The sequence below is a fragment of the Salvelinus namaycush genome, unplaced genomic scaffold (genome assembly GCF_016432855.1).
Source record: "Salvelinus namaycush isolate Seneca unplaced genomic scaffold, SaNama_1.0 Scaffold1459, whole genome shotgun sequence".
Lineage (NCBI taxonomy): Eukaryota > Metazoa > Chordata > Actinopteri > Salmoniformes > Salmonidae > Salvelinus > Salvelinus namaycush.
The window spans coordinates 17119-36898 of NW_024058185.1; the positions used below are offsets into that span (position 1 = coordinate 17119).

General features: G+C 48.8%; 1 protein-coding gene across 1 annotated transcript in view; it reads right to left on the bottom strand.

Moving 5' to 3' along the window:
• spag17 (sperm associated antigen 17) overlaps positions 1–19780 on the bottom strand; it is a 44324-nt gene that overhangs the window by 7021 nt on the left and 17523 nt on the right. The window contains exons 20-34 of the mRNA XM_038983112.1: positions 19611–19725; positions 19152–19370; positions 18807–18994; positions 18493–18604; positions 18192–18358; positions 17881–18022; positions 16024–16241; positions 15688–15835; positions 13724–13881; positions 13334–13531; positions 12864–12917; positions 12658–12704; positions 12493–12623; positions 12269–12402; positions 11848–12030 (exon numbers count right to left, since the gene is read on the bottom strand). Of these exons, the coding sequence (XP_038839040.1) occupies positions 11848–12030; positions 12269–12402; positions 12493–12623; positions 12658–12704; positions 12864–12917; positions 13334–13531; positions 13724–13881; positions 15688–15835; positions 16024–16241; positions 17881–18022; positions 18192–18358; positions 18493–18604; positions 18807–18994; positions 19152–19370; positions 19611–19725 (2214 nt within the window). The remainder of the gene's footprint in view (positions 1–11847; positions 12031–12268; positions 12403–12492; positions 12624–12657; positions 12705–12863; positions 12918–13333; positions 13532–13723; positions 13882–15687; positions 15836–16023; positions 16242–17880; positions 18023–18191; positions 18359–18492; positions 18605–18806; positions 18995–19151; positions 19371–19610; positions 19726–19780) is intronic.

The window sequence follows — 19780 nt, forward strand, 5'->3', positions numbered from 1 at the left end:
AGAGGACAACATGTTGAGACATGACCAGGTACAGGAGAGGACCAGGTACAGGAAGAGGAGGACCACATGTTGAGACATGACCAGGTACAGGACGAGGACAACATGTTGAGACATGACCAGGTACAGGAGGAGGACAACATGTTGAGACAGGACCAGGTACAGGAAGAGGACAACATGTTGAGACATGACCAGGTACAGGAGGAGGAGGACAACATGTTGAGACATGACCAGGTACAGGAGGAGGACAACATGTTGAGACAGGACCAGGTACAGGAGGAGGACAACATGTTGAGACAGGACCAGGTACAGGAGAGGACCAGGTACAGGAAGAGGAGGACCACATGTTGAGACATGACCAGGTACAGGAGGAGGAGGACAACATGTTGAGACATGACCAGGTACAGGAGGAGGACCAGGTACAGGAAGAGGACAACATGTTGAGACAGGACCAGGTACAGGAAGAGGACAACATGTTGAGACATGACCAGGTACAGGAGGAGGACAACATGTTGAGACAGGACCAGGTACAGGAGGAGGACAACATGTTGAGACATCACCAGGTACAGGAGAGGACCAGGTACAGGAAGAGGAGGACCACATGTTGAGACATGACCAGGTACAGGAGGAGGACCAGGTACAGGAAGAGGACAACATGTTGAGACATGACCAGGTACAGGAGGAGGACCAGGTACAGGAAGAGGACAACATGTTGAGACAGGACCAGGTACAGGACGAGGACAACATGTTGAGACAGGACCAGGTACAGGAAGAGGACAACATGTTGAGACATGACCAGGTACAGGAGGAGGACAACATGTTGAGACAGGACCAGGTACAGGAGGAGGACAACATGTTGAGACATGACCAGGTACAGGAGAGGACCAGGTACAGGAAGAGGAAGACCACATGTTGAGACATGACCAGGTACAGGAGGAGGAGGACAACATGTTGAGACATGACCAGGTACAGGAGGAGGACAACATGTTGAGACAGGACCAGGTACAGGACGAGGACAACATGTTGAGACAGGACCAGGTACAGGAAGAGGACAACATGTTGAGACATGACCAGGTACAGGAGGAGGACAACATGTTGAGACATGACCAGGTACAGGAGGAGGACAACATGTTGAGACATGACCAGGTACAGGAGAGGACCAGGTACAGGAAGAGGAGGACCACATGTTGAGACATGACCAGGTACAGGAGGAGGAGGACAACATGTTGAGACATGACCAGGTACAGGAGGAGGACAACTTGTTGAGACAGGACCAGGTACAGGACGAGGACAACATGTTGAGACAGGACCAGGTACAGGAAGAGGACAACATGTTGAGACAGGACCAGGTACAGGAGGAGGACAACATGTTGAGACAGGACCAGGTACAGGAGGAGGACAACATGTTGAGACAGGACCAGGTACAGGAGGAGGACAACATGTTGAGACAGGACCAGGTACAGGAGGAGGACAACATGTTGAGACATGACCAGGTACAGGAGAGGACCAGGTACAGGAAGAGGAGGACCACATGTTGAGACATGACCAGGTACAGGAGGAGGAGGACAACATGTTGAGACAGGACCAGGTACAGGAAGAGGACAACATGTTGAGACAGGACCAGGTACAGGACGAGGACAACATGTTGAGACATGACCAGGTACAGGAGGAGGACAACATGTTGAGACAGGACCAGGTACAGGAGGAGGAGGACAACATGTTGAGACAGGACCAGGTACAGGAAGAGGACAACATGTTGAGACAGGACCAGGTACAGGAGGAGGACAACATGTTGAGACATGACCAGGTACAGGAGAGGACCAGGTACAGGAAGAGGAGGACCACATGTTGAGACATGACCAGGTACAGGAGGAGGAGGACAACATGTTGAGACATGACCAGGTACAGGAGGAGGACCAGGTACAGGAAGAGGACAACATGTTGAGACAGGACCAGGTACAGGACGAGGACAACATGTTGAGACATGACCAGGTACAGGAGGAGGACAACATGTTGAGACAGGACCAGGTACAGGTGGAGGACAACATGTTGAGACATGACCAGGTACAGGAGAGGACCAGGTACAGGAAGAGGAGGACCACATGTTGAGACATGACCAGGTACAGGAGGAGGAGGACAACATGTTGAGACATGACCAGGTACAGGAGGAGGACAACATGTTGAGACAGGACCAGGTACAGGAGGAGGACAACATGTTGAGACATGACCAGGTACAGGAGGAGGACAACATGTTGAGACATGACCAGGTACAGGAGAGGACCAGGTACAGGAGGAGGAGGACCACATGTTGAGACATGACCAGGTACAGGACGAGGACAACATGTTGAGACAGGACCAGGTACAGGAAGAGGACAACATGTTGAGACAGGACCAGGTACAGGAGGAGGACAACATGTTGAGACAGGACCAGGTACAGGAAGAGGACAACATGTTGAGACATGACCAGGTACAGGAAGAGGACAACATGTTGAGACAGGACCAGGTACAGGAGGAGGACAACATGTTGAGACAGGACCAGGTACAGGAGGAGGACAACATGTTGAGACATGACCAGGTACAGGAGAGGACCAGGTACAGGAAGAGGAGGACCACATGTTGAGACATGACCAGGTACAGGAGGAGGAGGACAACATGTTGAGACATGACCAGGTACAGGAGGAGGACCAGGTACAGGAAGAGGACAACATGTTGAGACAGGACCAGGTACAGGACGAGGACAACATGTTGAGACAGGACCAGGTACAGGAAGAGGACAACATGTTGAGACAGGACCAGGTACAGGAGGAGGACAACATGTTGAGACAGGACCAGGTACAGGAGGAGGACAACATGTTGAGACATGACCAGGTACAGGAGAGGACCAGGTACAGGAAGAGGAGGACCACATGTTGAGACATGACCAGGTACAGGAGGAGGAGGACAACATGTTGAGACATGACCAGGTACAGGAGGAGGACCAGGTACAGGAGGAGGACAACATGTTGAGACATGACCAGGTACAGGAGAGGACCAGGTACAGGAAGAGGAGGACCACATGTTGAGACATGACCAGGTACAGGAGGAGGAGGACAACATGTTGAGACATGACCAGGTACAGGAGGAGGACCAGGTACAGGAGGAGGACCAGGTACAGGAGGAGGAGGACAACATGTTGAGACATGACCAGGTACAGGAGAGGACCAGGTACAGGAGGAGGAGGACAACATGTTGAGACATGACCAGGTACAGGAAGAGGACAACATGTTGAGACAGGACCAGGTACAGGAGGAGGACAACATGTTGAGACAGGACCAGGTACAGGAGGAGGACAACATGTTGAGACAGGACCAGGTACAGGAGGAGGACAACATGTTGAGACAGGACCAGGTACAGGAAGAGGACAACATGTTGAGACAGGACCAGGTACAGGACGAGGACAACATGTTGAGACATGACCAGGTACAGGAGGAGGACAACATGTTGAGACATGACCAGGTACAGGAGAGGACCAGGTACAGGAAGAGGAGGACCACATGTTGAGACATGACCAGGTACAGGAGGAGGAGGACAACATGTTGAGACATGACCAGGTACAGGAGGAGGACAACATGTTGAGACAGGACCAGGTACAGGAGGAGGAGGACAACATGTTGAGACAGGACCAGGTACAGGAGGAGGACAACATGTTGAGACAGGACCAGGTACAGGAGGAGGAGGACAACATGTTGAGACAGGACCAGGTACAGGAAGAGGACAACATGTTGAGACAGGACCAGGTACAGGAGGAGGACAACATGTTGAGACAGGACCAGGTACAGGAGGAGGACAACATGTTGAGACATGACCAGGTACAGGAGGAGGAGGACAACATGTTGAGACAGGACCAGGTACAGGAGGAGGACAACATGTTGAGACATGACCAGGTACAGGAGGAGGACAACATGTTGAGACATGACCAGGTACAGGAGAGGACCAGGTACAGGAGGAGGAGGACAACATGTTGAGACATGACCAGGTACAGGAGGAGGACAACATGTTGAGACAGGACCAGTTACAGGAGGAGGACAACATGTTGAGACAGGACCAGGTACAGGAGGAGGACAACATGTTGAGACAGGACCAGGTACAGGAGGAGGACAACATGTTGAGACAGGACCAGGTACAGGAGGAGGACAACATGTTGAGACATGACCAGGTACAGGAGAGGACCAGGTACAGGAAGAGGAGGACCACATGTTGAGACATGACCAGGTACAGGAGGAGGAGGACAACATGTTGAGACATGACCAGGTACAGGAGGAGGACCAGGTAAAAGAAGAGGACAACATGTTGAGACAGGACCAGGTACAGGACGAGGACAACATGTTGAGACATGACCAGGTACAGGAGGAGGACAACATGTTGAGACAGGACCAGGTACAGGAGGAGGACAACATGTTGAGACATGACCAGGTACAGGAGAGGACCAGGTACAGGAAGAGGAGGACCACATGTTGAGACATGACCAGGTACAGGAGGAGGAGGACAACATGTTGAGACATGACCAGGTACAGGAGGAGGACAACATGTTGAGACAGGACCAGGTACAGGAGGAGGAGGACAACATGTTGAGACATGACCAGGTACAGGAGGAGGACAACATGTTGAGACAGGACCAGGTACAGGAGGAGGAGGACAACATGTTGAGACAGGACCAGGTACAGGAAGAGGACAACATGTTGAGACAGGACCAGGTACAGGAGGAGGACAACATGTTGAGACAGGACCAGGTACAGGAGGAGGACAACATGTTGAGACATGACCAGGTACAGGAGGAGGACAACATGTTGAGACAGGACCAGGTACAGGAGGAGGACAACATGTTGAGACATGACCAGGTACAGGAGGAGGACAACATGTTGAGACATGACCAGGTACAGGAGAGGACCAGGTACAGGAGGAGGAGGACAACATGTTGAGACATGACCAGGTACAGGAGGAGGACAACATGTTGAGACATGACCAGGTACAGGAGAGGACCAGGTACAGGAAGAGGAGGACCACATGTTGAGACATGACCAGGTACAGGAGGAGGAGGACAACATGTTGAGACATGACCAGGTACAGGAGGAGGACCAGGTACAAGAAGAGGACAACATGTTGAGACAGGACCAGGTACAGGACGAGGACAACATGTTGAGACAGGACCAGGTACAGGAGGAGGACAACATGTTGAGACATGACCAGGTACAGGAGAGGACCAGGTACAGGAAGAGGAGGACCACATGTTGAGACATGACCAGGTACAGGAGGAGGACAACATGTTGAGACAGGACCAGTTACAGGAGGAGGACAACATGTTGAGACAGGACCAGGTACAGGAGGAGGACAACATGTTGAGACAGGACCAGGTACAGGAGGAGGACAACATGTTGAGACAGGACCAGGTACAGGAGGAGGACAACATGTTGAGACATGACCAGGTACAGGAGAGGACCAGGTACAGGAAGAGGAGGACCACATGTTGAGACATGACCAGGTACAGGAGGAGGAGGACAACATGTTGAGACATGACCAGGTACAGGAAGAGGACAACATGTTGAGACAGGACCAGGTACAGGAGGAGGACAACATGTTGAGACAGGACCAGGTACAGGAGGAGGACAACATGTTGAGACAGGACCAGGTACAGGAGGAGGACAACATGTTGAGACAGGACCAGGTACAGGAAGAGGACAACATGTTGAGACAGGACCAGGTACAGGACGAGGACAACATGTTGAGACATGACCAGGTACAGGAGGAGGACAACATGTTGAGACAGGACCAGGTACAGGAGAGGACCAGGTACAGGAAGAGGAGGACCACATGTTGAGACATGACCAGGTACAGGAGGAGGAGGACAACATGTTGAGACATGACCAGGTACAGGAGGAGGACAACATGTTGAGACAGGACCAGGTACAGGAGGAGGAGGACAACATGTTGAGACATGACCAGGTACAGGAGGAGGACAACATGTTGAGACAGGACCAGGTACAGGAGGAGGAGGACAACATGTTGAGACAGGACCAGGTACAGGAAGAGGACAACATGTTGAGACAGGACCAGGTACAGGAGGAGGACAACATGTTGAGACAGGACCAGGTACAGGAGGAGGACAACATGTTGAGACATGACCAGGTACAGGAGGAGGACAACATGTTGAGACAGGACCAGGTACAGGAGGAGGACAACATGTTGAGACATGACCAGGTACAGGAGGAGGACAACATGTTGAGACATGACCAGGTACAGGAGAGGACCAGGTACAGGAGGAGGAGGACAACATGTTGAGACATGACCAGGTACAGGAGGAGGACAACATGTTGAGACATGACCAGGTACAGGAGAGGACCAGGTACAGGAAGAGGAGGACCACATGTTGAGACATGACCAGGTACAGGAGGAGGAGGACAACATGTTGAGACATGACCAGGTACAGGAGGAGGACCAGGTACAAGAAGAGGACAACATGTTGAGACAGGACCAGGTACAGGACGAGGACAACATGTTGAGACAGGACCAGGTACAGGAGGAGGACAACATGTTGAGACATGACCAGGTACAGGAGAGGACCAGGTACAGGAAGAGGAGGACCACATGTTGAGACATGACCAGGTACAGGAGGAGGAGGACAACATGTTGAGACATGACCAGGTACAGGAGGAGGACAACATGTTGAGACAGGACCAGGTACAGGAGGAGGACAACATGTTGAGACATGACCAGGTACAGGAGGAGGAAAACATGTTGAGACATGACCAGGTACAGGAGAGGACCAGGTACAGGAGGAGGAGGACCACATGTTGAGACATGACCAGGTACAGGAAGAGGACAACATGTTGAGACATGACCAGGTACAGGAAGAGGACAACATGTTGAGACAGGACCAGGTACAGGAAGAGGACAACATGTTGAGACAGGACCAGGTACAGGAGGAGGACCACATGTTGAGACATGACCAGGTACAGGAGAGGACCAGGTACAGGAGGAGGAGGACCACATGTTGAGACAGGACCAGGTACAGGAGGAGGACAACATGTTGAGACAGGACCAGGTACAGGAAGAGGACAACATGTTGAGACATGACCAGGTACAAGAGGAGGACAACATGTTGAGACATGACCAGGTACAGGAGGAGGACAACATGTTGAGGCAGGACCAGGTACAGGAAGAGGACAACATGTTGAGACATGACCAGGTACAGGAGAGGACCAGGTACAGGAAGAGGACAACATGTTGAGACATGACCAGGTACAAGAGGAGGACAACATGTTGAGACATGACCAGGTACAGGAGGAGGACAACATGTTGAGACAGGACCAGGTACAGGAGGAGGACAACATGTTGAGACATGACCAGGTACAGGAGAGGACCAGGTACAGGAAGAGGAGGACCACATGTTGAGACATGACCAGGTACAGGAGGAGGAGGACAACATGTTGAGACATGACCAGGTACAGGAGGAGGACAACATGTTGAGACAGGACCAGGTACAGGACGAGGACAACATGTTGAGACAGGACCAGGTACAGGAAGAGGACAACATGTTGAGACAGGACCAGGTACAGGAGGAGGACAACATGTTGAGACAGGACCAGGTACAGGAGGAGGACAACATGTTGAGACAGGACCAGGTACAGGAGGAGGACAACATGTTGAGACATGACCAGGTACAGGAGAGGACCAGGTACAGGAAGAGGAGGACCACATGTTGAGACATGACCAGGTACAGGAGGAGGAGGACAACATGTTGAGACATGACCAGGTACAGGAGGAGGACCAGGTACAGGAAGAGGACAACATGTTGAGACAGGACCAGGTACAGGACGAGGACAACATGTTGAGACATGACCAGGTACAGGACGAGGACAACATGTTGAGACAGGACCAGGTACAGGAGGAGGACAACATGTTGAGACATGACCAGGTACAGGAGAGGACCAGGTACAGGAAGAGGAGGACCACATGTTGAGACATGACCAGGTACAGGAGGAGGAGGACAACATGTTGAGACATGACCAGGTACAGGAGGAGGACAACATGTTGAGACAGGACCAGGTACAGGAGGAGGACAACATGTTGAGACATGACCAGGTACAGGAGGAGGACAACATGTTGAGACATGACCAGGTACAGGAGAGGACCAGGTACAGGAGGAGGAGGACCACATGTTGAGACATGACCAGGTACAGGACGAGGACAACATGTTGAGACAGGACCAGGTACAGGAAGAGGACAACATGTTGAGACAGGACCAGGTACAGGAAGAGGACAACATGTTGAGACAGGACCAGGTACAGGAAGAGGACAACATGTTGAGACATGACCAGGTACAGGAAGAGGACAACATGTTGAGACAGGACCAGGTACAGGAGGAGGACAACATGTTGAGACAGGACCAGGTACAGGAGGAGGACAACATGTTGAGACATGACCAGGTACAGGAGAGGACCAGGTACAGGAAGAGGAGGACCACATGTTGAGACATGACCAGGTACAGGAGGAGGAGGACAACATGTTGAGACATGACCAGGTACAGGAGGAGGACCAGGTACAGGAAGAGGACAACATGTTGAGACAGGACCAGGTACAGGACGAGGACAACATGTTGAGACAGGACCAGGTACAGGAAGAGGACAACATGTTGAGACAGGACCAGGTACAGGAGGAGGACAACATGTTGAGACAGGACCAGGTACAGGAGGAGGACAACATGTTGAGACATGACCAGGTACAGGAGAGGACCAGGTACAGGAAGAGGAGGACCACATGTTGAGACATGACCAGGTACAGGAGGAGGAGGACAACATGTTGAGACATGACCAGGTACAGGAGGAGGACAACATGTTGAGACAGGACCAGGTACAGGAGGAGGAGGACAACATGTTGAGACATGACCAGGTACAGGAGGAGGACAACATGTTGAGACAGGACCAGGTACAGGAGGAGGACAACATGTTGAGACATCACCAGGTACAGGAGAGGACCAGGTACAGGAAGAGGAGGACCACATGTTGAGACATGACCAGGTACAGGAGGAGGAGGACAACATGTTGAGACATGACCAGGTACAGGAGGAGGACCAGGTACAGGAGGAGGACAACATGTTGAGACATGACCAGGTACAGGAGAGGACCAGGTACAGGAAGAGGAGGACCACATGTTGAGACATGACCAGGTACAGGAGGAGGAGGACAACATGTTGAGACATGACCAGGTACAGGAGGAGGACCAGGTACAGGAGGAGGACCAGGTACAGGAGGAGGAGGACAACATGTTGAGACATGACCAGGTACAGGAGAGGACCAGGTACAGGAGGAGGAGGACAACATGTTGAGACATGACCAGGTACAGGAAGAGGAGGACCACATGTTGAGACATGACCAGGTACAGGAGGAGGAGGACAACATGTTGAGACATGACCAGGTACAGGAGGAGGACAACATGTTGAGACAGGACCAGGTACAGGAGGAGGAGGACAACATGTTGAGACATGACCAGGTACAGGAGGAGGACAACATGTTGAGACAGGACCAGGTACAGGAGGAGGAGGACAACATGTTGAGACAGGACCAGGTACAGGAAGAGGACAACATGTTGAGACAGGACCAGGTACAGGAGGAGGACAACATGTTGAGACAGGACCAGGTACAGGAGGAGGACAACATGTTGAGACATGACCAGGTACAGGAGGAGGACAACATGTTGAGACAGGACCAGGTACAGGAGGAGGACAACATGTTGAGACATGACCAGGTACAGGAGGAGGACAACATGTTGAGACATGACCAGGTACAGGAGAGGACCAGGTACAGGAGGAGGAGGACAACATGTTGAGACATGACCAGGTACAGGAGGAGGACAACATGTTGAGACAGGACCAGGTACAGGAGGAGGACAACATGTTGAGACATGACCAGGTACAGGAGGAGGACAACATGTTGAGACAGGACCAGGTACAGGAGGAGGAGGACAACATGTTGAGACAGGACCAGGTACAGGAAGAGGACAACATGTTGAGACAGGACCAGGTACAGGAGGAGGACAACATGTTGAGACAGGACCAGGTACAGGAGGAGGACAACATGTTGAGACATGACCAGGTACAGGAGGAGGACAACATGTTGAGACAGGACCAGGTACAGGAGGAGGACAACATGTTGAGACATGACCAGGTACAGGAGGAGGACAACATGTTGAGACATGACCAGGTACAGGAGAGGACCAGGTACAGGAGGAGGACAACATGTTGACATACAGATTACACCACATACCAAACACATGTTGACATACAGATTACACCACATACCAAACACATGTTGACATACAGATTAAACACCACATACCAAACACATGTTGACATACAGATTACACCACATACCAAACACATGTTGACATACAGATTAAACACGACATACCAAACACATGTTGACATACAGATTACACCGCATACCAAACACATGTTGACATACAGATTACACCACATACCAAACACATGTTGACATACAGATTACACCGCATACCAAACACATGTTGACATACAGATTACACCGCATACCAAACACATGTTGACATACAGATTACACCACATACCAAACACATGTTGACATACAGATTACACCACATACCAAACACATGTTGACATACAGGTTAAACACTGCATACCAAATACATGTTGACATACAGATTAAACACCACATACCAAACACATGTTGACATACAGATTACACCACATACCAAACACATGTTGACATTCAGATTACACCGCATACCAAACACATGTTGACATACAGATTACACCACATACCAAACACATGTTGACATACAGATTACACCACATACCAAACACATGTTGACATACAGATTACACCGCATACCAAATACATGTTGACATTCAGATTACACCACATACCAAACACATGTTGACATACAGATTACACCACATACCAAACACATGTTGACATACAGATTACACCACATACCAAACACATGTTGACATTCAGATTACACCACATACCAAACACATGTTGACATTCAGATTACACCACATACCAAACACATGTTGACATACAGATTACACCACATACCAAATACATGTTGACATACAGATTAAACACCACATACCAAACACATGTTGACATACAGATTACACCACATACCAAACACATGTTGACATTCAGATTACACCACATACCAAACACATGTTGACATTCAGATTACACCACATACCAAACACATGTTGACATACAGATTACACCACATACCAAATACATGTTGACATACAGATTAAACACCACATACCAAACACATGTTGACATACAGATTACACCACATACCAAACACATCTTGACATACAGATTACACCACATACCAAACACATGTTGACATACAGATTACACCACATACCAAACACATGTTGACATACAGATTACACCACATACCAAACACATGTTGTGATGGAACATCTATATAAAGGTAGCCTAGCAGTTAGCGCATTGGGCCAGTAACCTAAAGGTCTCTGGTTCAAATCCCTGAGCTGACAAGGTGACAAAAAAACGGTCAATGTGCCCTTGAGCAAGGCACTTAACCCTAATTGTCTCAGGGGGAGTTGGGATATGCAACAAAACACATTTCCAATTCACACACGCGTATAATACACACGGGTACATTAGTGAAATAGGACAAATATAAGCACCCACCAAATGCTGATTATTATTATGGCCAGACATTGGACTATATCTGCTTCTACACTGGGTTAAGGCTGCTTTAATGGAGACTGCCTTAAAGAATACATGCAGGACAGTGAGATGAGCTACAGTGCTGTACCTTGAGGCGAGTCTCCAGAGTCCTGCGGAGCTGTCTGCTGACTGGCTGGTACTGGAGCAGCTGTCGGACCTCCAGGGTATCAGGACAGCTCAGCACGGGCCTGAAGGCCTCAGAAACAGGCTTCTCTCTCAGGGTCAGACCCCGGCCCAGGGTGGTCCCGAACGGAGGACCTGGCGTCTTCCTCTGGGGGGGGGGGGGTTTACAGTAGATGTTTAAAGAATATGTTTTTAGGGCATAAAGTAGTTTATTATTTATTTATTTAAATGTTAAGGTATCAAAATCATCAAACCCTATGACTAAAGTGTGTTTTGACCATGTATAAAATTACCTTAAATTCAAGTACACGTGAAAACTAGCATGATTTGCTAATACTTTATCCGTCTATTTCAACTGCATTTTTTCTTTGATTTTCTCAGTCTACCTCTACTGAGGGGAAGTTGTCCCAGCGACGGGACTGGAGGTTGGTGGGGATGATGTCCTTGTTTTGTTTCTGGATGACCCATCTGGACCACACGTCCTGACGAGAGGGTCTCAGCACCGTTATACCCAGCACACCTGCAGGACAGGGAGGAGACCACAGACGTGTCTATGGGTAAACAAGGAGGAAACAGGTCTATGGAGGTAGAGTAATAAACAGAATCCTACCCTGTAGGCCTGGGAGGGGTTCTTTAAGCAGGGCGACAGCAGGGTCAGAGTAGTCCTCATACAGACGTTCCTCTACTGTCTGAGAGTACAGCAGCTCTGTGCCTGTACCATCCTCATGGGCCATGAACAACCTGTTTATTATGGATATAGAGGATGAGACAGTACCCATCATGCTTCAGCCCAGCTGGAACACTAAAAGGGTTAAAAGGTGCCTGGGGGACATTGGAATGAAAAAGGAGTTACACTGTACAGATGAGGAGCAGAGTTACTGAAGCCTACCTGGGAATGTGGACTTTACGTCCAATAGGATGCTTGGCCAGCTCTCTCTCTTCTGGCAGCCCTCCCTCCTCCTCCATCTCCTCCTCCTCCACTCTGCTGTCCAGAGGGCTAGAGATCTCCACTGATGCCTGGCCATCCTTCATCACCTGCACACAGGACCATTTGATACACTGTCACTATAACTCCACCATGCCCTACACATGCACTACACATGCCCTACACATGCCCTACACATGCCCTAGGAATCCTACAGGGATGTTTCCTAATTCACTTTGTCAAACAAGTTTTCAAAATGAACATTTCTAGGGCTTGCAGAGTTCAGTGTATCGTACGATAATCCTCTGAATATTTGGCCTGATGGGAAAACAAACTGGCTGGAATCTCACCCTATTCCTTATATAGTGCACAAGCCTTATGCCCTGGTCCCAGATCTGTTTGTGCTGTCTTGCCAACTCCTATGGTCATCATCAAGCCAAATGGCAAGACAACACAAACAGATCTGGGACCAGGCTATAAGAAGGGAACAGGGGTGTCATATGGGACGTGTTTAGAGCCGACCCACCTGGAAGAGGTTCCCGTGGTGGTCTGTGACCTCACACAGTGTGTCTGAGGTAAAGGTGTGGTTCATCCTGTAGCTGCCTGGCTGCTCTCTGGGACTCCAGCTGGCTAGACTCAGGGTTGGGCTGTGTTCAGGGTCTGACGTGTACACACAACTACCGTCCTGGTTGATGAACAGCAGACCTACACTGGACGGGTACACCTAGAGGGCACATGGGGACACGGAGAGTCACCTAGACTGAATAGAGCTCCTCAGAACACAGTCATTTACTAGACTCATGAAAGGAAGCTTGGATCTTCTCCTCCGATGCTCTCCACGTTATGAGAAGGAGGTGGGAAGACGACGGGAGGAATGGAGGAGGGACTTTTAACATTCACCCCCGGTTTCTCTTACTTGGTACGCTCCGTTGCAGGTGGCGGTGACGACGCTCCCGTCTCCAAAGAACACGTTGCAGGACCTGTCCTCGTCGAACATGGTTACCGTGGCAAACCCCAGCCGCTCCACCATCACCACCTTCTCCTTATGACAGACACTGCTGCTGGACCTCTCCCCTGGTAACACAATGTATACATTATCACACCATGAACTATCCTTCCTACACACACCGCTGCTTGGACCTCTCCCCTGGTAACACAATGTATACATTATCACACCATGAACTATCCTTCCTACACACACTGTTGTCTCTCCCCTGGTAACACATAATACACACTACTAATGTATCAGACCAGGTAGCAGTTAGTAGTATAGCCTTTAACCTGTATCAGACCAGGTAGCAGTTAGTAGTATAGCCTTTAACCTGTATCAGACCAGGTAGCAGTTAGTAGTATAACCTTTAACCTGTATCAGACCAGGTAGCAGTTAGTAGTATAGCCTTTAACCTGTATCAGACCAGGTAGCAATTAGTAGTATAGCCTTTAACCTGTATCAGACCAGGTAGCAGTTAGTAGTATAACCTTTAACCTGTATCAGACCAGGTAGCAGTTAGTAGTATAGCCTTTAACCTGTATCAGACCAGGTAGCAATTAGTAGTATAGCCTTTAACCTGTATTTTTTTATTTATTATTTTACCTTTATTTAACTAGGCAAGTCAGTTAAAAGAACAAATTCTTATTTACAATGACAGCCTAGGAACAGTGGGTTAACTGCCTTGTTCAGGGGCAAAACGACAGATTTTTACCTTGTCAGCTCGGGGATTCGATCTTGCAACCTTTCGGTTACTGGCCCAACGCTCTAACCACTAGGCTACCTGCCACCCCGATCAGACCAGTATCAGACCAGGTAGCAGTTAGTAGTATAGTCTTTAACCTGTATCAGACCAGGTAGCAATTAGTAGTATAGTCTTTAACCTGTATCAGACCAGGTAGCAGTTAGTAGTATAGCCTTTAACCTGTATCAGACCAGGTAGCAATTAGTAGTATAGTCTTTAACCTGTATCAGACCAGGTAGCAGTTAGTAGTATAGCCTTTAACCTGTATCAGACCAGGTAGCAGTTAGTAGTATAGTCTTTAACCTGTATCAGACCAGGTAGCAGTTAGTAGTATAGCCTTTAACCTGTATCAGACCAGGTAGCAGTTAGTAGTATAGTCTTTAACCTGTATCAGACCAGGTAGCAGTTAGTAGTATAGCCTTTAACCTGTATCAGACCAGGTAGCAATTAGTAGTATAGCCTTTAACCTGTATCAGATCATTTAGCAGTTAGTATGATAGCCTTTAACCTGTATCAGATCATTTAGCAGTTAGTATGATAGCCTTTAACCTGTATCAGATCATTTAGCAGTTAGTATGATAGCCTTTAACCTGTATCAGATCATTTAGCAGTTAGTATGATAGCCTTTAACCTGTGTGAATGTGTTCCTGGGACCAGCCACTGAGAGGCTCTCTCTCCTGGTACAGGGTTAGAGTTAGGGTTAGGGGTGTTGGGTACCTGTGTTAATGTGTTCCTGGGACCAGCCACTGAGAGCCTCTCTCTCCTGGTACAGGGTTAGAGTTAGGGTTAGGGGTGTTGGGTACCTGTGTGAATGTGTTCCTGGGACCAGCCACTGAGAGCCTCTCTCTCCTGGTACAGGGTTATAGTTAGGGTTAGGGGTGTTGGGTACCTGTGTTAATGTGTTCCTGGGACCAGCCACTGAGAGCCTCTCTCTCCTGGTACAGGGTTAGAGTTAGGGTTAGGGGTGTTGGGTACCTGTGTTAATGTGTTCCTGGGACCAGCCACTGAGAGCCTCTCTCTCCTGGTACAGGGTTATAGTTAGGGTTAGGGGTGTTGGGTACCTGTGTGAATGTGTTCCTGGGACCAGCCACTGAGAGCCTCTCTCTCCTGGTACAGGGTTATAGTTAGGGTTAGGGGTGTTGGGTACCTGTGTGAATGTGTTCCTGGGACCAGACACTGAGAGCCTCTCTCTCCTGGTACAGGGTAGTGATCCTGGTTCCGTCTGCATGGTCGACGATCATCGTCCCGTCTCTGTCCAGCACAGACATCACCTTGTCCTCCCGCGTGATCACAACCTGCTCACACAGAGGCAAGGCAGAAGAGCTACTTTTACATATCACATGTGTAGGACGTCAAAATGTTGACACCTTCAGAGTATCAGCTAACCAACCATTTGGGACTTTTGCAAAGGTCGTGAGAAAACTAAAATGTGTTATTAACAACCACGATGTTAGCAAATCATGTTGCTGGTTCGTATGCTCACAGTTTGGCTGACAGGGTCTGTGGCTCTGAAGGCCAAGACCGGGCCAGGGTCTGTGGTCTGGTCCCCCATGGTGGCTACTCTGTGTCCGGAGGGGCTGGTGGTGACCCAACAGACCCCCTGTCCGCCCTGGGTCTGGCCTGACGACCTCTGCTCCTCCCTGGGCTCTGGGTCACTCTGACTCTGGTCAGCCCCCAGGCTCTGCTTGGAACCCAGCTTACCTGCCCACACACATAACTCCTCATATCCCCTTTGTCTTTCTCAAGCACCGATACTCAACAACACAAAAGGTTGTGAAGCCAATAGATTTCAGACTGACACAGTAAAAGTCTAATAGGAAGACAAATGAAATATACAGTACCAGTCTAAAGTTTGGACACACCTACCCTTTTCCGGGGTTTTGTTTATTTTTACTTTGTAGGATAACAGTGAAGACATCAAAACTATTAAATAACACATATGGAATCATGTAGTAACCAAAAAAGTGTTAAACAAATCAAAATATATTTCATATTTTAGATTCTTCAAAGTAGCCACCCTTTGCCTTGATGACAGCTTTGCACACTTTGGCATTCTCTCAACCAGCTTCATGAGGAGTTATTTTCCAACAGTCTTGAAGGAGTTCCCACATGCGCTGAGCACTTGTTGGCTGCTTTTCCTTCACTCTGCAGTCCAACTCATCAGTAAACCATCTCAATTGGTTTGAGATCGGGTGATTGTGGAGGCCAGGTCATCTGATACAGCACTTCATCACTCTCCTTTGTCAAATAGACCTTACACAGTCTGGAGGTGTGGTTTGGGCCATTGTCCTGTTTGAAAAAACAAATGATAGTCCCACTAAGCGCAAACCAGATGGTATGGTGTATCGCTGCAGAATGCTGTGGTAGCCATGCTGGTTAAGTGTGCCTTGAATTCTAAATAAATCACAGACAGTGCCACCAGCAAAGCATCCCCACACCATCACGCCTCCTCCTCCATGCTTCACGGTGGGAACCACACATGCTGAGATAATCCGTTCACCTACTCTACGTCTCACAAAGACACGACGGTTGGAACCAAAAATATCAAATTTGGACTCAGATCAAATGTCAGATTTCCGCTGGTCTAATGTCCCTTGTTCGTGTTTCTTGGCCCAAGCAAGTCTCTTCTTCTTATTGGTGTCCTTTAGTAGTGGCTGGTAACTCTAATGAACTTATCCTACATCAGAGGTAACTCTGCGTCTTCCTTTCCTGTAGCGGTCCTCATGAGAGCCAGTTTCATCATAGCGCTTGATGGTTTTTGCGACTGCACTTGAAGAAACTTTAAAAAGTTATTGAAATGTTCCATATTGACTGACCTTCATGTCTTAAAGTAATGATGGACTGTCATTTCTCTTTGCTTATTTTAGCTGTTCTTGCCATAATATGGACTTGGTCTTTTACCAAATAGGGCTATCTTCTGTATATCACCCCTACCTTGTCACAACACAACTGATTGGCTCAAACGCATTAAGGAAAGAAATTCCACAAATGAACTTTCAACAATGCACACCTGTTAATTGAAATGCATTGCAGGTGACTACCTCATGAACCTGGTTGAGAGAATGCCAAGAGTGTGCAAAGCTGCCATCAAGGCAAAGGGTGGCTACTTTGAAGAATCTTAAACAGAAAATATATTTTGATCTGTTTAACACTTTTTTGGTTACTACATGATTCCATATGTGTTATTTCATAGTTGTGATGTCTTCACTATTATTCTACAATGTAGAAAAAAAGTACAAATAAGGAAAAACCCATGGAATAAGTAGGTTTTGACTGGTTCTGTATAAAAGACCAAAGGATCTAAATCAAGGTCCATATGATTTGTTAGAGATGTGACTACCCTTCTTGTCCTTGCTGTCTTTTCTCTCTGGTATCGCAGTCTCCTTCACTACCTCTTCCTCCTTAGCAGGGGCTTCAGGGGGAGATGAGATGATGGGTCCTGAGTCTGTACTGCTACTGACTGAACCGTCTGCAAACAGCACCTACGCAGAGACAGGGAGGAGCTTAATGTGTGTATGTGTGTGTTTGTGTATTGTGTGTGTGTGTGTGTGTGTGTGTGTGTGTGTGTGTGTGTGTGTGTGTGTGTGTGTGTGTGTGTGTGTGTGTGTGTGTGTGTGTGTGTGTGCGTGCGTGTGTTGTGTTTGCCAGTACCTGTGTTGATCCGTCTCTCATGTACTTGACCACGGTGCCCTGACCAGTGATGACCCTAGACAGCTCACTGTGTAACGATGGGTCTGTGAGGTGAGGCTCCCTACTGTCACTGCAGTGTAGGGGGAAACTCTGTCTCACCAACACACACTGACCCTCTGGAGTACTGCCTACAGTAACCAAAACTACAGTTACACATACACTGTCTGGACACACACACACACACACACACACACACACACACACACACACACACACACACACACACACACACACACACACACACACACACACACACACTGACCGTCTGTATCATCACTGAGGAACTGCAGCAGCAGACCACTGGGGGTGGAGACGTTTAGTCTCTGGAACGGAGCACTGCCAGCTAATGCAGCCTGACCCACACACTCTCTGGTCTGGCAGGGGACAACACAGCCAGACACATGAAGGGAATAACAGACAGCAGGTACGTCAACAGGAAGAACATAGACGACGAAAACATACCGTTGTAATACTGATATCAATGATATTACATTATCAACAACAAAACAGTACAACTGAACAGACGCTGTGGAAACTAAATGTATCTGTTGGTGACGGTGGATAGTATGGATCCACCTGCTCCTCTTCCTCTCTGTGTGTTGGAGACGTGTTGGTCTCTTTGGACGGCTGCACCCCCTTGGCGCTGTGGGAGGAGTTGAGTTTCTTCCGGGACAATGAGGAGGAGAGGAGGGTCGAGGGGACGGGGGAGAGACTGGAGTCTGTGGGCATGTCCAGATCAGAGTCCTGACCAGCCTCCATCTCACCTACAGACACGTCAACAACCAGACTGTTACCGTAGTCACCTTAAAGCTAGACATCACCACACACAAGATAGGGACCATACTAGGTCCCCATAACAGGAACAGTACACCACGTGGTTTAATGACAGAGAAACAGACAGCATCAGTGTAAGGTGTTCACCCTGCTCCCCTGTTGGGCCGTAGTGACTGTAGGAGAGGTGGATGCCGCTGTCCAGCACAGCTGAGAAGGAGCCCAGCCTAACACTCTTATTGGTGGTGCTCTGTGTCTCCATGGGAACCGCGTCCTTTGGGCTCTCCTCCTGGTGTCTGTTTGGCTGGGTGATGTGGCTGTAGAAATGATGCTTGTCCTTCATCACACACACCTTGATGAGCGTCGACCCTGGAAATAGAACATCAGCTATGGCTATGTTTACACAGGCTAACACTAATTGGTCTTTTGACCAATCACATCAGATCTTTTCACATCAGATCTTTTTCAGAGCTGATCTGATTGGTCAAAAGACCAATTAGTGGGGGGAAAAGATCAGAATTGGGCTGCCTGTGTAAATGCAGCCTTAGAGAATTAACGTGTGAATAAAAGAGAGCGAAAGTATGTATCGTAATAGTGGTGTGTGTTCACCCTGGACAAAGTGGATGGTCTCCACCTGGATGTGGCCTCCGTCAGAGGGGAATAGGGAGTGGACCTGGCCTGAGACCTGGATCAGCTGTCCCTCCATGCTGTAGCCAGTGAATCCCTACACACACACACACACACACACACACACACACACACACACACACACACACACA